Genomic DNA, 16,324 nt, shown 5'->3' with positions numbered 1-16,324 from the left:
CCCTAGGCTGCGGGCGCCTGGCTGTCCCTGCCCTCCGGCCCAGGCGCCCTTGGCGCGCCCTGCAGGGCACACCCCCGCCTGCGTGGCCGGTTGCCCGGGGCAGGCGCTTGGGGGCGGGGCTCCGCGTGTGCGCCCGCTGGGCAAGGAGAGGGGGCGCCTAGAGCACCGCGGGGTGCCGGGGGTGTGGCCTCGCGGGCCGGGCACGGCCCGGCCCCTTCCTCGCCTCCCCCACCTCCCTCGGCCGAGTTTGCCGGCCGGGACTCTCTGAGGCCTCCACTCTTTTCAAGGGCGTCCCCAAGGCCTCGCAACCGCGTCTGGCCACGGCGCTCGCGCGCCGGAAGTGACGTAGACGGGCGGGCGGGGCCGCGGAAGCGGCGACTGCGCAGGCTCCCTGTGGGCCGAGTCGCCGGGGCCAAATGCGGCGCGGAGGGCGGGGCGCGCCGCCACTTCCGCTTCCGGTCCGTCGCCTCCTTCGGTTGCTTCCCGTCCGCTCGGCGGCTCCCCTCCCCCGCCCGGCTCTCTGCGCCCCTCCCGGGCGCCGGGGCGGCGGGGCCGTCGGCGTGCGGCCCTCCGTGCGTTCGCGCGTGCGCCCGAGTGCGCCTCCGTGTCCGCCGCCCGCGGCCAGGCGCGCGCCCCGCGACACCGAGGCCAAGCGGGGCAGGGGGCTGCCCGCCATGACCCCCCGGAGCCCGGCGTGAGAGGCCGAGGTGAGCGCGGGCCGGGGTACGGCGGTACGGGGGCGCTCGGGCGTCCGTCGCGTGCGGCCCCTGGCTCATCACCGCGGCCTTTGTGTGTCGGCGCCCGCGCCTTTCCACCCCGCGGTGTCTGTGTTGGTCCGTATCCCGCCGGCCTCCGCCCGGGCCTCGGCGCTGCCCGCGTCCGCTGTGGCGCTTCCACTGGGCGCCGGTCCCCGTGTGTCGACCCCTGTCAGTGTCGGTGTGTGGTGTTCAGGATTGGTGGTCGTGCCGCTGTCTCTTTCTCTCTCCCTCTTCCTCTCCCCCTTTGCCTCCTCTCCTCTGGGCCTCCGTGTCTGCAGTTCCCGGTGACCCTAGTCCCCATCTCTGTGCATCTTCCTCCCCTCCGTTTTCCCATTCATCGTCCTCGCGCACATCCCCGACCCCGAGGTCCCTCTGCGCGTCTGCTCCTTGGTCTGGAATCTGCCCCCTCCCCCAGGTCCTGGAGTCTCCAGAGGGGTGGGAGGTCGAGAGCCGGGCTGTGGAATCGAGGCCCACTCCTTGGCCAGCTTGTACTGGTTATCAGGTGACTTCTTTCATTTCCAAACCTCCGCTTCCTAGTGTTTAAAGTTAGGGTCGTTCACAGTTCCTGCATCCTGGCGTCGCTGTGCGTGTTCCTGGAGGCGGTAGCAGTGAAGCAGCTCGCCCCGCAGTCAACTGCTGGGACCCCTGCATTCCGCTCTTACAGGTTTTCAGCTCCCCGCAGCACATGTTTGACATCAGTCATTTGAGTACCCCTTGAGGGTTTTGCCATATCGTTCGTTCTCTACTCGATCTAATACTTCTCTTTGTGAGTCCGTTTGTGTTGAAAAACTTGTTCTCGTTCTGAGCAGCATGCGTGCGCTTTCGTGGACTGTTTTTTCTAACACAGTTTAGTGTAATTACCCGGCGTTAAAGTAGTGTGTTTTCCTTTACCGGCCCTTTGGAAATGTTCTTTTTCTCTGATAATAGCAGGCAGCGTCACTGAGCCCCTACTATCTGTGGGCAGGGCGCCAAGCACTTTATGTACCCATCTTATTTAATCAGCAAGCCTGCTGGGTAGGAATTCTTTCCTTCTTTTCAGAGTTGAGCAAACTGAGTCTCAAGGAGGTTGTTCTGCTGGTAGCTCATGGCCAGGATTTGGGCCCAAGTTACTTGTTCTTTGTTTCACACGTTAGTTTTTCTTTCTCTGATGAGTTTGTAGTGCTGGGTCGCTGTCTCTTTCTTTTCCTTCTAGGGCCTTGATCCTTTCTCTTCGTTGTCTCGCCTCACTGTCCCTGGTTTTGATTCGGTCTCTGAGTACTGTCTCTGCCTGGGTTTCTCTGTGCCTCTTTCTCTTCTTGTGGGTCTTGTTCCCTTCCCTCTGTCTCTTCTGTGCTGGTCACATCAGTTCTTTGTCCTGGTGCATCCAGCTGGCCTGCTGGGCCCCCTGACCGCCTCACATCTGCCTCCCTGTGTCTGGGCTCTCCAGCTGGAATTCAAAGCTGGGGCCAGCCGGCCGTCCCAGGACGTAGGTAGGTTGTGGGAGGGCTTATTGGAGTGGATGTGGACCGAGGTGCTCAGTCTGCTCTGCAGCCAGGGTGAGGCCTGTGTCCCAGGGCATGGGAGTCTCTCTTCCTGTGCCTCAGTTTCCTCCCCCCGTGAGGTGCTGTGAATCACGGAGTTGGGAGGATTAATTGAGTCACTGTGTGTAAAGCATGGAGAAGAATGCCTAGCACGGGGTAAGGCTCGTGCCACCGCTTGCTGTGATCGTCACCTTCCACCTGGTTCCTGCCCTTCTGTTCCTTCCCGTCATCTTGCTCTCAACACGGGTTAGTTTAAAAGTATAGGTTTTGGTGTCCAAGCAGCCAGAGGTTGAGTCTGTGCTGCCGCGCTTAGCGTGTGACCTGGGCTGAATTGTTTGGCCTCCGAAAGCCCCGCTGGTGGTGTTGAAATAATGGGCATCTCTTGGTCAGCGAGCACCTGGCATGCGGCTCAGACCCAGTGGGCAGCCGGGCTCATCCTTATCTCTTCTCCCCGAGCCTCCCGCCCCCCCCCCCCCCCCCCCCCACCCTTGGTACGCCTGTCCCCCTGGCGTTCCCTGCCTCTTGCTCCATTCCCTTTAGCGGTCTCCCTGTGTGTCCTTGTTTCTGCCACAGATTCTGCCCCTTCCACTCCAGCCCTCCCTCCTTCCCTTCTTCCCAGCTGTTTGTTGAATGGCTCTTCCGGGACGGCTGTCCCCAGAGACGTGGTCTCTGTCCCCATGGGGCTATTGGGTTGGCCTCAGCCACAGAATCAGACCCACGGGTATAAAATACTGATGGGGCCCCTAGGGAACCATGACTGTGGCATTTGGGTGTGTAACATCTGGGAAGCTTAAGCAGAGCCCTGGGGGTGACGAGGAGTGACCTGGGTGCTGAGGAAGAGCAGGATGACCATCTCGTGACACCGCCCACGTTTATAGTGCACTGCCCACGCGCCGGGTTCTTAGCCCCCTGGGTTGTGGAACAAAACCCCACCCTACAGGGGAGAAAACAGGTGTGGAAGTTCCTGGCCCACCCAGGGCAGTGGGCTCGGAAGTACCGAGCTGCGGTGTCCCGTCTGTGATCCATCACTGCACACCCTGCCTCACTGAGCAGGGGCCCCAAGCAGGAAGGAGCTGGGCATGTTTGAGGAACTGAAAGATGGACCTGGTGACTAAGATGGGGGTTAACGAGGGCCAGAGCCTTCTAGGCTATGGTTAGGACCTCGTCCTTGACTCCAGGGTGGGGGTGGGGGGCCACGAGGGCGGGGCTGCAGGCTGGACAGCCCCAGGTCCCAATTGTGTTTCTAAAGGGCCTTTCTTCCTCAGATGCGGTGACCCCCAGCCCCTGCTGCTGTCTTTTCCTCCAGTCGCCCTGTCTCGCCACATCCCGGGGGGCCCACCACCCTCACCATCACCCGCCGCCATGTCGACCTCGTCGCTGCGGCGCCAGATGAAGAACATAGTCCACAACTACTCGGAGGCCGAGATCAAGGTCCGAGAAGCCACGAGCAACGACCCCTGGGGCCCATCCAGCTCCCTCATGTCTGAGATCGCTGACCTCACCTACAACGTTGTCGCCTTCTCCGAGATCATGAGCATGATCTGGAAGCGGCTCAATGACCATGGCAAGAACTGGCGGCATGTCTACAAGGTCAGTGCCCGGGCCTGCAGCCCGACCCTCACACGCACGCGTGCTCGAGGGCGGGCGGGCGTGCGCGCGGGGCTCTGGCGGGGGTGTGCCCGAGGACTTGGAGTTCTGGGTGTTTATGTGAATCTCTCTCCCTCCCGCCCTCCTTTTCACCTAACGAAGGCAGCAAACGGGTAAGGGTCTTAGGAGTTTTGAGTCATAGGGTTTAAACTTCTTCAAAACGTGGCACAGTCGCAAGATTCATCCGCACAGAAGGCCTAGGCAGGTGCACGGTGTGCGTCCCTCTGCGTGCCCAGAGCCCAGGTCCCTCTCGGAGGCAGCTGGTGTCCCCCGCTTCTGTTTCTCCTCCGGAACAATCTGTGTGCGCATGTCCCCTGGCACCAGGGAGTTTGGGGGGCCGTGGAGCCGCAGTACCGCTGCAGCGCCGGATACGTGGCCATGTGCAATTATCAGGGCTCAGGACTGCAGTGGAGAACGGCGGGTTGTAGCAAGTGTAAATCAAACCCCAGTTTTAAAAGGGAAGGTGAAGCCACATCTCAGAGGTCATTCCTCTTTAGGATATAAAAGATGCGTTACTTTGTTTTCTTCCCTTTTTTACTTTTTCAACAAGTGCTGCCTGGTGACGGATCGTTAAGCGATCTGTGACGTTTTGTTTTTGTGAACAAGACCGCCGCGAGTCCCCTTGTATGTTTGCCATTTTCTAGAACTGGAACTTTGGGGCGGAAGGACACACGCAGGTGTCACGTTGAGAAACGTGGACACAGTGCCCACCACAGAAGTGGTCTGTTGACTGGTTCCTGGTGGCGGATGTGCGCGTCCTCACCCAGCGAACAGACAGATTGGAGGCTTTGGTCAAAGGGAACGTGTCTTTGGGGAGTGCCCGTGAGCAGTTTTTCAGCTTACTGGTCTGGGGCCTGGCATCTTCCCCTTGGGCCAAGAAGCGGCGGTGGGCACAGGCTGGCACGGGCGGCCGGCCCCCACTCCCGGCAGTGGGGCTCAGAGCGGCCTGTGGACGTTCTTGCGTGTGAGGGTCCGGCTGCTGGGGTGGGAGCCGGAGAGCGAGGTTCAGGCAAGTCCTCTTGTTGACATTTGTTTGGGGAACCGTTGGCCAAGGGCCTGCTGTGTCTGTGGTGGTAGATGAGGCGGCCGAGGTCCCCGGTCTCATGGACTCCAGCTGGGACCTGCGCTGCGCCCCAGGGCACGGTGCTCCCTCATTTCTCAGACCTGCAAATGCTGTGTTCTTTCTCACACCCACCCTGACAAACCCAGACTGGGGTCTCAATTCCACGGACCCCATGTTGGGTCCGATATTTGGTGGTTTGTTGTGAAGGACTGGGTGGCGTTTGTCTAGCTGAGAATCGGGGAAGGGGTGGGGGGTCTGGGTGAGCCCTTGTGTGGAGGTGAAGGGAGGGGATGGGATTTGGAGGGCCTCTTGAAACTGCAAGGGAAGCTCACTGGGGCTCATGGACCAAGTGCAGCCGGAGAAACACTGCTGTAGGCAGAGAACCATGAAGTACTTTTCCTGTCCCCACTTTTCAGGTGAGGAAACTGAGGCACAAAGAGGCTTGGGGCCACCCAGGGGGCAAGGGGTGGGAGGGGAGCCTTGGAACCCGTTCTCTTGACTGGGTTGTGTCACCTCCCTGCTCCGAGGAATGCAGGGTCTCAATTTTTATCTTTTAAATGTTTACTTATTTCTTAATGTTTATGAGAGAGAGCGCGAGCACGGGAGGGGCAGAGAGAGAGGGAGACACAGAATCTGAAGCAGGCTTCAGGCTCTGAGCTGTCAGCACAGAGCCCAACGTGGGGCTCGAACCCACAAACTGCAAGATTGTGACCTAAGCTGAAGTTGGACGTTTAACCGACTGAGCTACCCAGGTGCCTCTCAGTTTTTATCTTTTAAAACAAGAGGTCAACAAACTATGGGCCAGAGGTTGAATCTGGCCAGCCACCTGTGTTGGTGGGTGAAGCTCTATCTGTCGTGGCCAGGCCCGCTCATCTGCGGCTGCTTCCCCTATAGCACGGGGGCCATGTGGCCTGAAAAGCTGGGTTATCTAGCACCTGGCCCTTTGAGAAGTTGTTTGTGGATTCCTGTTTTTTTTTGTTTTTTTACTTTCGTAAACAATGATTTTTTATTTAAGTTTATTTATTTTGAGAGAGAGAGAGCCCAAGAATGCATGTGCATGTGCACAGGCAGGGGAGGAGGGGGGGGAAAGAGAATCCCAAGCAGGCTCCGTGCTGTCAGTGCAGAGCCCGACACGGGGCTCGAACCCACAAACCGCGAGGTGATGATCTGAGGCGAAGCCAAGAGTCAGACGCTCAACCAACTGAGTGCCTAGGTACCCCGTGTGGCTCCTTGATGCGTGTTCTGGTGTCCTGGGGGATCCAGGAACAAGCTGTTTCAAAAATTAGCAGGGACTATTGGGACTATTGGCCTGTCCAGTCGCTTACTTTTAAGAATAGGTTCACGTTTTCTGTTGTGGCACACATCACGAGCGTGCAGCCTGGTTAGTGCTCACGTGTACGCACACCTGTGTAGCCACCATCCCGATGGAGAGAGAGAGAGAGGATGTCCCCGCCTCCCCCAGCAGCATCCTGTCCTGCCTTCTGTCTGCCACGTTTGTTCTAGAACTTTCCACGGACCCATGCTCCTGGTGCTTTGCGCCTGCGTATGTTGCTCACGGCCGCATCTGGGAGGTTGGCGTGTGCGGCATCCGCTTACGTGTTTACGTTACGTTGCTGTGCGCGTGCTGCTCCCGCACCACGGGCCCGCTGTGCTTCACACGTATGCGTGTTACCCGTGGGGTGTTTGGATTCTTTCTGGGTTCACAGGCCATTCAACTGCAGCTCCAGAGCTTTGAAAACGAGTTTTTGTGAGTTGTTGGGTGCAAGTCCCATCCCAGGCTGAGGGGAGGTGGTCTGTCTGCCATCTGTGGGCCTCGGGTAGCTTGACTGTTGGTGGGACCGTCTGCTGGGAGATCTGTTTTATGTGTCGTGTGGCCTTTCTGGTCTGAACCCGGGAAAGCTGAATTCCAGAGCGCGGCTGGCCCAGGACCTTGGGAGCCTGCCTTCCACCCTGTCCCTCCTACCGTGATGCGTAAACACCTCGAGGGCTGGTTAAAGACTAACCTCTGATTACTGGCGTAAATAACCGTTCACACACCTTCAGGAAGCCTGTGAGGTTCAGGTTTGGCTCCCCAGGAAGGTTGGGGAGACGTCAAGCCCCCACAGCGGGGGTTCCCTGGCAAATCGCGTAGCTCTTCAGACAGCTCAGCCGAAGCAGAAGGTCCTCTCTCTGTTGCTTTGCAGTGGTCTGGGTGACCTTCAGGGGCTCCGGGAAGCCCCCGGAGTCCCCTGCAAACTGTAAGGTGCGCTGTCGTCCGACGACCGGAGTCTCTCTTCCCCTGTTTTGTTTTAACTTGTTGGAAAGAGAATTTGTTCTTATCTCTTAAAATGCAGAAGCTGTCACAGGGTGTTTCCTCCTCCTGTCCCTTTGTTCTTGCTGTCCCAGTGCACGAGTGCCCTGCAGAGAGCCCTGCCTCAACAGGCCCTGCGGGCCCGGTGCTTCCCTCCCTCTCTCCCTCCCTCCCACCTCGACGAGCAAGTCGCTTCCTTGTCTGCAGAGGCACGAAGCTCTACACGGGCGGTAATGACACACGTTCCAGATGGACAGGACGGGAGAGAAACCAGTCTGGCCGTCCGAGCACTGGGTGCTGTCAAACGTGACTTAACAGGCGTATTTTTGTGGTTTCAGAGAAATAGAGTGGGGTCTGCTCGGCTCGGGGAAGCCTGGGAGGGGCTGCAGCGACCATACCTGCCTTTTCCCCGTTTCTGGATTTTTACTGACCTGCACACAGATCCCGTGCCGTACGGTTCACCCTTGTAAAGTGTGCGGTTCAGTGGCACAGAGCACCGGCCCGGGGTTGGGCGACCACCACCACTGCCTGGGTGCGGAGTGTCTTCGTCACCTGCACACAGATCCCGTGTCCAGCGAGAGTCTCCCAGCCCCGGCAGCCCCGAATCTCCTGTGAACCACATCCTCTGTGGATGTGCCTGTCGGGGACGCCCGCCTCGCGTGCTCATTGGTGTCTGTGGGGTCCCTCCAAGTGGCTGCACGTGGCCGCGCTGCGTCCTCTCTCGCGGCCACGTAGTCACCTGCCAGGCCGCGCGTGTCTGTCCGTGTGCGGCTGACGTGAGGGTTGGCGCCGGGACTGGGATCCTGGCCGCCGTGTGTGTGACCGGTGTGCCCCCCGCCCCGAAGGCCATGACGCTGATGGAGTACCTCATCAAGACCGGCTCGGAGCGCGTGTCCCAGCAGTGCAAGGAGAACATGTACGCGGTGCAGACGCTCAAGGACTTCCAGTACGTGGACCGTGACGGCAAGGACCAGGGCGTGAACGTGCGTGAGAAGGCCAAGCAGCTGGTGGCCCTGCTCCGTGACGAGGACCGGCTGCGGGAGGAGCGCGCCCACGCGCTCAAGACCAAGGAGAAGCTGGCGCAGACCGCCACGGGTGAGGCCTGCCTCGGGAGCCCCCCGCGCCTCTGCGCCCTCACTGCTCCCTCCCGGCCCACCCCCGTCCGTCTTGAAGCTTCCTGTCGTTGCCAGGCACCCCGTGCCCAGCCGCTGGGCTCTCCCCGCCCCGTGCCATCATTTCTGTGTCCTCATCTGAGGGGTGACGGGCCGTGAGCCTCCTCTGCACTCCTGTGTCCCTTCCCTCTCGCTGTGGGACCCTAGAGCTGAGAGGTACCCTGTTCCCCTGCAAATACTAACCGAGGGCCGCCTGAGGGCCCAGGTGTGCCCCTGCCTGAGAGCGGGCAGTGCCGAAGACGGAGAGGAGTGACCTGGAGGGGGTTGCCGGAGGTCTGAGGTCAGGGACGGCAGGCACTCTGGGGGGCCTGCCGACAGTGAGGGGCCAGCTGCGAGCAGCAGGCAGGTGGGCGCTTCCCCTGGCTCAAAATTAGGCCCTGCGTCCTGTCCGTGCCTCCTCCTGGGTAGTCACCCCCTTCCCGGTCACGTCTTGTCTCAGCCACACCCACGGTGGGGGTGGGGGCCGAGGGTGCAGGTTCTCTTCTTCCCCCGACACCCAGCTGGTCCCAGCCACGCAGCCCTGGACCCGTGGGAGCACGTGGGCCTGGAGACCGGTGTGCCCTGGGGCTCTGAGCAGACCCCGGGCACGCAGCTCGGGAACCAAGGTCGTGGGCTCTGAGGCTCCCGCACGTCCTCCCTCTGCTGCTGGCTTTTGTTCTTGGGCCCACGGGGCTGTCCTTCCTTGACCCCCCCCCCCCCCCCCCCCGCTCCTTATTCCCTGTTCTCCCCGGTGGGGGGAGGGAGGGCTGGACAAACCTGGCTCACAGTCTGCCCGCCCCCCCGGAAAGGAAGCCTTCCCCTCCCCCCCGCCTGGGCTGTGTGGTCCCTTCTCTTTGTCCAGCCGGGTCTCACTGCCCCTCCCCACCGCAGCGTCCTCAGCAGCCGTGGGCTCGGGGCCCCCACCTGAGGCGGAGCAGGCGTGGCCACAGAGCAGCGGGGAGGAGGAGCTCCAGCTCCAGCTGGCCTTGGCCATGAGCAAGGAGGAGGCCGACCAGGTACTGGGCCTGGCCGGGCGTGCCAGTTTGACTCTGGGGGTTTGACTTCCGTTCTCATCCCATCTCATGCCTCAGCCCCCGCCCCCCCCACCTCCTGAGGGCCTGTGTGCTCTCTCTCCCCACCCCCAGCCCGCTCTCTGCTTGCCCTCCCACCTGGTCTTCCTGTGTCCTCGTCCTGACCACTTTCGTCCCCTTTACTCGGGTGTTTGTCCCGAGTGGCTCCTTCCTTGCTAGTCTTTCTGCTCTGTCTCTGCCCGTCCCTCACCGGTTTGGGTGACCGTGTCTGTGCCTTTGGTTCTGTCCGTCCTGGCTCTGTTTCCGTTTCCTTTCCTTTTCTCCTTCTCTCTCTCTCCTCTTCCCTCCTCCTCTCTCTCCTTCCCTCCTTCTTTCTCTCTCCCGCCCCCCACCTCATGTCCTGCCCTGGACCCCTCACACTCTTTCCATCTCTCTCTTCCTCTCTCTCCGTCTCTCTCTTCTTCTCTCTCTCTCTCTTTCCCTCCTTTTCTCTCTCCTTCCCTGCTTCTCTCTCTCTCTCCTTCCCTCTCTCTCCTTCCCTCTCTCTCCTTCCCTCTCTCTCCTTCCCTCTCTCTCCTTCCCTCTCTCTCCTTCCCTCGTTCTTTCTCTCTCCCACCCCCCACCTCATGTCCTGCCCTGGACCCCTCACACTCTCTCCGTCTCTCTCTTCCTCTCTCTCCGTCTTTCTCTTCTTCTTCTCTCTCTCTCTCTCTTTCCCTCCTTTTTTCTCTCCTTCCCTGCTTCTCTCTCTCTCTTTCCCTCTCTCTCCTTCCCTCGTTCTTTCTCTCTCCCACCCCCCACCTCGTGTCCTGCCCTGGACCCCTCACACTCTCTCTCCCCCAGCCCCCATCCTGCGGCCCTGAGGACGACGTCCAGCTCCAGCTGGCCCTTAGTTTGAGCCGTGAGGAACACGACAAGGTCAGAAGAGCCCCCTCCCCTCCCTAGGCTCCCCTCAGACCCTCCTCAGGTCCCCGACTCCTTGCACCCCCTTGCCCGCCCCACAGCCGCCCTGCCCCTGCCGTACACATGTGTCAGGTGGGTCCTCCGACGGTGCAGTCGCAGCACGGGAAGCAGATGCCTTGTGGCCACTCCGTCCCCTCTGCCACAGCCCAGGCCTTGGTCACCTCCACCCAGCGCAGCAGACACTGCAGAGTCAGACGCCTGGCCCCCACTTCCCGAGCCTGTCAGAGCAGTGCCTGGCCAGGCCCGTGTCCCCAGCCCAGACCGCACGGGCCTCCCCATCCTCCCCTCCCACATCGTCCACATCCCATTTTAATTTTCAGTCACCTTTGTTGGGTCGGGTGTGGGGGGCAGCCGTGCCGCTCGTATTCTGACCCTCCCTTGTCGCCTGCCTCCATGACCCAAACAGGAAGAGCGGATCCGCCGTGGGGATGACCTGAGGCTTCAGATGGCCATAGAGGAGAGCAGGAGGGAGACTGGTGGCCAGGAGGAGGTGAGCACGGGGCATTGGGCGGGGCCCTAGGCGGCTGCGGCTGTGGCTGCAGGGAACCGTTTTCTCGTGGAGACGTGTGGGGGCTGGCGGGCGCTCAAGTGTGACCCCGCCACGGAGATGTTTCGAGTGCCGGTCGGTGCCTGTAGCTGAGCGAGACCAGAGCGAGATACAGTGAGAGCACCGGCCTGATCGGGCAGGAAGGGGGTGGCGCACGTGTGCCCAGGCACCTCCTGAGCGTCCTCCCGCACCCGGGACACCGAGGGTCAGCGGGCGAGCGACACAGGGCTGGTCCCTGACCTCCAGGGGCCCCAGTCCCCCAGTGCAGACGTGATGTTTGCTGGCAGTTCAGCTTGTGCTCTTCATCCCGCCTCTCTCGGCCTCACGGGTGAACGAGGCGTGGCCGTGCACATCGAGGCCAGGGTCCCTTGCGTGGCTGGGCATCCAAGCCGGCCTCGTTCCGTGGCCTCACTCGGGTTGCTCTGGGTGTCCCGAGTGTCTTCACTGTGGGACCGGCCTCAAGGATGGTGGCCTTGGAGGGTAGCCGCCTTCCTGATGGGCAGGTGGAGGGCGGGTGGCCGGGTGGCCAGAGCTGGCCCCGCAGCCACAACAGGGCACTGGATAGAGGAGCCTGCTTGGGCTAGCCTCAGCCGGAGGGTCTCCCTGATGCCCCACCTCTCGAGAGCCTGGAGGAAGGGGGCGCCAGGCCTGTGCCTGCTGTCCTGTGGGAGGTGGGGCACCTCCTTGTCCAGAGAGGCGTGTGCTCTTGGGACACAGGGTCGTTGTGTGAGAGTGCGTGCGTGTGTGTGGTGTGTGTGTGTGCGTGCACGTGTGCATGCTCACAGGTGCTCCAGGCTTCCAGGGCTATGGGTGAGCACCTGTGAGCGCGTACACACACACACACACACACACACACACACACACACAGCCCTGGAAGCCCGGAGCATGCTCCAGGTGACCTGGGACGTGTGCTGGGCTTGAGGCCAGGACTGTTCAGGGTGACCCATAATCACCTGACACTCAGTGGGCGACCCCAGTGGGCCTCCCATGGGCAGGGCTGGGGTGGGCTCCTCTGGGCTCTGGTCGCTTTCCTTGTTCTGGCGGGAACTGGGGAGGGCTGAGTGGTGGGGGTGGCGGACAGCAGGGGTGTAGTGGGTGGGAGATGGGGAGACTGCCTTCTTCAGTCTCATGGCCACAGCACCTGGCTCTTGCTTCTCTCTTGCTCTGCAGCCGTTCCCCCCCCCCCCCCAGGGCCCTCCTCCCGGACCCCTGGAGTCCCCTGGCCCAGCCTGCTCGGGCCTCATGTGCTTTCTTTCCTCTGTACCCTGCAGTCCTCCCTCATGGATCTTGCTGACGTCTTCACGGCCCCGGCTCCACCACCAGCCACGGACCCCTGGGGAGGCCCCCAGGCGGCACCCATGACTGCCCCCACGTCGGACCCTTGGGGAGGGGCCCCCGTCCCTCCAGCTGCTGATCCCTGGGGTGGTCCGGCCCCTACACCAGCCTCCGGGGACCCCTGGAGGCCTGCTGCCCCTGCAGGGCCCCCGGTTGACCCTTGGGGTGGGACCCAGGCCCCTGCAGCTGGAGAGGGGCCCACGCCTGACCCGTGGGGGAGCTCTGATGGTGAGTGCTGGCTGCCTGCCTGCTCTGGCCCCACATCCAGTGTGTGATCCCAGGCATGCCTTAGGGATTGGGACAGATGCAGTACAGTGGGTGGCTGTGGGGGTCAGATAGAATAGCCCAGAGGAGTGGGCGTGAGGGAGCCTGCAGGACCGTGGCGGGGTGCCAAGGGGCGCGGGGTAGAGAGGTTGCTGCAGTGGAACCAGGGCGGGTGGCTGGTGAGGCTGGGTGCAGGAGGGCTGGGACGGGGCTGGACGCTCTGGGGGGTCTCAAGGGAGCCATGGGGTTTGGGCAGGTCTGGGTGAGCCATACCGCCTTACCCAGCTGGGGAGCTCTTTGGGGGCTTCCCAGAGGCCTCACGGCCGAGGAGGGACGCGTGGGCAGAGGCCCCGCAGCGTGTGTAGCCATGGCTCATTCGTGGGGACGAGGCGGGAAAGGCTGGGGGTGGGCCCACGCTGGGGTGCCCAGCTGCGTCCCAGGACACGGCAGGGCAGGGCGAGGCTTTGGGGAGGTGCGGGCCTAGAACTGAGGCTGGAGGGAGTGGGCACAGGTTCTCAGAGGTAAACCGTCCACCCAGCAGCCGCATACATGCCTCCTTCCTCACTCAGGTGGGGCTCCGGTAGGCGGACCCCCAGCCTCTGATCCCTGGGCTCCAGCCCCGGCCTTCTCGGACCCCTGGGGAGGGTCACCTGCCAAGCCCAGCACCAATGGCACCACAGGTACTGGGTGGGTGCTGGGGTCAGGCTGACGGGGCCCAAGGGTGTGGCGGGTGTGCGAGGGAGCTTGGGGGTGTCTGGTCTCTGGAGCGCCGGGGGCTGGGGAGTGGGAGGTGGGTCCCCATGGGGAACTGAGTGGGCATCCTGGACCCCACAGCCGTCGGGTTTGACGCGGAGCCAGATGAGTTCTCGGACTTTGACCGCCTGCGTTCAGCCCTGCCGGCCTCCGGGAGCAGCACGGGTGAGCCACCCTCTGGGCTGGGTGGGCCGGCACCCAGACCCTCTCGTTGCGGTTGTAACTGATCCTGAACGTCTTCAAAAGAAAGTTTGATCTTGGTTTTGAATAATTTCATACTCCGAAGAGCTGCAGAAGTAGCATAAGGAACTGTGTTTTTGCAGCTTCCCTAGATTCCGAACTCTGACTTCTGTGTCCCTGGAATGTTCCTCTGGTGTTTCTGGGGGCCCGGCCGGCTGTGTCCTGCATTACCAGCAGTGTGGTGACTGCGGGGGCCCGCCCCCCTGGCCTGGCCGCTGGTGCCTCAGCGCCCAGCGCCTTCCCCACCTGGCGTCCCGTCTTCGGGGCACCTTGCGTTTGGGCGTCCTGGCTCTTGTGTCCCTCCCTTCCCGGCACGGACTGGACTGGCTTGTGTCTGGAGAACATCCCGTCTGTGCGAGGTGTTGGGAGGGCACTGAGCCTGTCCCCAGGAGGCGCCGATGCGTCTCCCTGCGCCAGTGGCCTGAAGCGGACCCGGGAAGCAGAAGCAGGAATTCTTGGGACTGACTGGGCAGGCCGGGCACCAGGGATCCCTCCCTCCCCTTGGGCCCCCTGAGGTTATTGTCCAGTCCCCCGTCCGTCCGTGGTTTGCTACCTTCCCGGGTCTGTTTTCCTCTCTCCCTGCCGATTTCGTGCATTTCCCAGCAGCAGGGGGGATTCCCGGATCTCAGAAACAAGCAGACAGTCAGGCTCACAGATGCTCTCCCGTCTGCCGGGCCATCGTGCTTCTCCGCCGTGATGTTTCTGTTGGGGACGGACGCTGGAGCCAGTGGGGTTTTGTGGGATTGTGTGAACGTCCCTCGGCAGTTTTCTGCCCTGGAGACTGTCCGCCGGAGTTCCCTGAGTGGGTCCCCCTGGCTTGGTGCTGGGCTGGGCCTCCCAGTTTGAGGCCCCCGCTGCCCGCCCTCCCCTCACCCCTCTCTGGCTCCTTGTAGGGGAGCTGGAGCTGCTCGCTGGAGAGGTACCCGCACGCAGTCCCGGGGCGTTCGACATGAGTGGGGTCGGAGGCTCTCTGGCCGAGGCTGTGGGGAGCCCCCCGCCGGCGGTTGCCCCCACCCCGCCGCCGCCCACGCGGAAGACGCCAGAGTCATTCCTGGGGCCTAATGCAGCCCTCGTGGACCTCGACTCACTGGTGAGCCGGCCGGGCCCCACGCCGCCAGGAGCCAAGGCCTCCAACCCCTTCCTGCCAAGCGGTGAGTGCCAGCCTCCCGGACGGATCCCACCCGTTGACCTCCTACCTGGGCAGGCCCCTGACTCTGCTCTGCTGTCTCCTCTTCTCTTCTCTCCCTGTAGGAGCCCCGACCACCGGCCCCTCCATCACCAACCCCTTCCAGCCCGCGCCCCCTGCGACGCTCACCCTGAACCAGCTCCGGCTCAGCCCTGTGCCCCCGGTCCCCGGAGCACCACCGACATACATCTCTCCCCTTGGTGGGGGCCCTGGCCTGCCCCCCATGATGCCCCCAGGCCCCCCAGCCCCCAACACTAACCCCTTCCTCCTATAATCCAGGAGGGAGGGGGATTTGGCCTGGCCCGGCTTCCCCCATTTCTGCTCCCTGGGAGACCAGTGTTGTGAGTGCATGTGAAGCGGGGGACCCCTGCCCCCACCCCAGCACCCTCCCCTCCTGGGGCCCACTCACACTACACCCTCTTCCATGTCCCCCACCCCACCTCCCCGGAGAGAAACTGGACGTGACATGGGGGATGGGGAGGGGTGCTGGCCGGAGGAGGACCCCTTTCCTGTGGCATTAGAAAGGGGAGGGACAGCTGGGGGTCCCCCACCCATTCCCCTCCCTCCCAACTCCTGACTGGCCCCTCAATCAGTGTTTGAGCCTCCTCGTCCCTATGCGCACCCCTTGGTGAATCCTTGGTGATAATTTTGGCAACTTCGGGAATAAATGGCAATTCTCTTGGGTGTCACTCCCCCAAGTTCCCATCCGTGGTTCACACAACCCCCTCCCCCGAGGGACCCAGGGCTCTGGGCCTCTTTGTTGCCCCTTGGGGCAGCTGAGAGCCGGTGCGTCTCAGAAGTGTCGGTTCCGGAGGCGTCAGTTCCTGTGGGCGGCCGTGTTGGGGCGTGGGGGGTGCCTGAGTCCCCGTGGGCGGCAGCCCACTCGGGGCTGGAGAGCTTCATGAGGTTCTTGGGTGTGGGCGCTTCACACATGCTTGCGGCCACTGGACCCCACGTGGGGGTCAGGGGTCTTGCAGGGCTGGGTGAGCTGTGGATGAGCAGGTGAGGGTTCCTGAGACGACGGCGGGGTGCACGTGACACGCGGCGGTGCTGCCATGCTGTGACCAGTGCGCATGCCCATCCGGGTACAGCCGGCAGTGGTCTATGCTGCTACCGGAGCAGAGGGACACCGGGTCTGAGCTCTTGCTCTTCCGCCCCCCGCCCTGCCGTGGGTCCCTCTCCCATGGTGGTGAGGGCTGTCTGTGTCTCACACTCCAAGGAGGCGGCCGACATGAGGGGATGGCTTGTGAGCCCCGGGGACAGCCACGGGGACAGCAGGTCAGAGACAGATGGTGGAGCGGGAGTGAGCTTGCCGGCAGGGCGGCTGGACTTCTGTCCTTGTTGTCGAGGGGCGCGGTGGCTGAATGCACGGGGCAGCGGCAGCTTCAGCACCCAGAGAAGGGAGGGCCTGGGGTGCTGGGAGCACGGGGGCAGGTGGGCGAGCCCCGGTCTTGGTCTTCCCGGGGCTCCAGGGACCCGGCGGGCTGGACCCTCCTTCCATGGGGCGGGGAGGGGCGGGGGGAGACAGAAACACGAGCTGGGTTTGCTGTCTAGAAGTCCTGAGGGTCTGTCCCCA

The 16,324-nt window shown here is 62.6% G+C and overlaps 1 protein-coding gene across 2 annotated transcripts; it reads left to right on the top strand.

The window, feature by feature from the left end:
* The first annotated feature begins 451 nt into the window (after positions 1–451).
* EPN1 (epsin 1) lies at positions 452–15,432 on the top strand. 2 transcript variants are annotated; one of them, XM_042917878.1, is made up of 11 exons: positions 452–707; positions 3,544–3,868; positions 8,124–8,373; positions 9,321–9,445; positions 10,304–10,378; positions 10,830–10,913; positions 12,242–12,533; positions 13,139–13,249; positions 13,404–13,487; positions 14,456–14,713; positions 14,814–15,432. In XM_042917878.1, the coding sequence occupies exons 2-11, from the start codon at positions 3,641–3,643 to the stop codon at positions 15,020–15,022; spliced, it is 1,716 nt and encodes a 571-aa protein (XP_042773812.1). In that variant the 5' UTR covers positions 452–707; positions 3,544–3,640; the 3' UTR covers positions 15,023–15,432. The 2 variants fall into 2 exon arrangements, with proteins under 2 accessions (XP_042773812.1, XP_042773813.1); XM_042917879.1 differs by lacking the exon at positions 452–707 and adding an exon at positions 839–2,227.
* Positions 15,433–16,324: the final 892 nt, after the last annotated feature.

The sequence above is a fragment of the Panthera leo genome, chromosome E2 (assembly GCF_018350215.1).
Source record: "Panthera leo isolate Ple1 chromosome E2, P.leo_Ple1_pat1.1, whole genome shotgun sequence".
In the NCBI taxonomy this organism is placed as follows: Eukaryota; Metazoa; Chordata; class Mammalia; order Carnivora; family Felidae; genus Panthera; species Panthera leo.
Note: the sequence above shows the minus strand (reverse complement) of the source record. Positions and strands in the feature narration are given on the sequence as shown.

Coding starts and splice junctions, on each gene's coding strand:
- EPN1 (XM_042917878.1), top strand. CDS start 3,641: ATGTCGACCTCGTCGCTGCGGCGCCAGATGAAGAACATAGTCCACAAC. Junction 3,869..8,123: donor ACTGGCGGCATGTCTACAAG/GTCAGTGCCCGG, acceptor CCCGCCCCGAAG/GCCATGACGCTGATGGAGTA. Junction 13,488..14,455: donor GGCCTCCGGGAGCAGCACGG/GTGAGCCACCCT, acceptor GGCTCCTTGTAG/GGGAGCTGGAGCTGCTCGCT.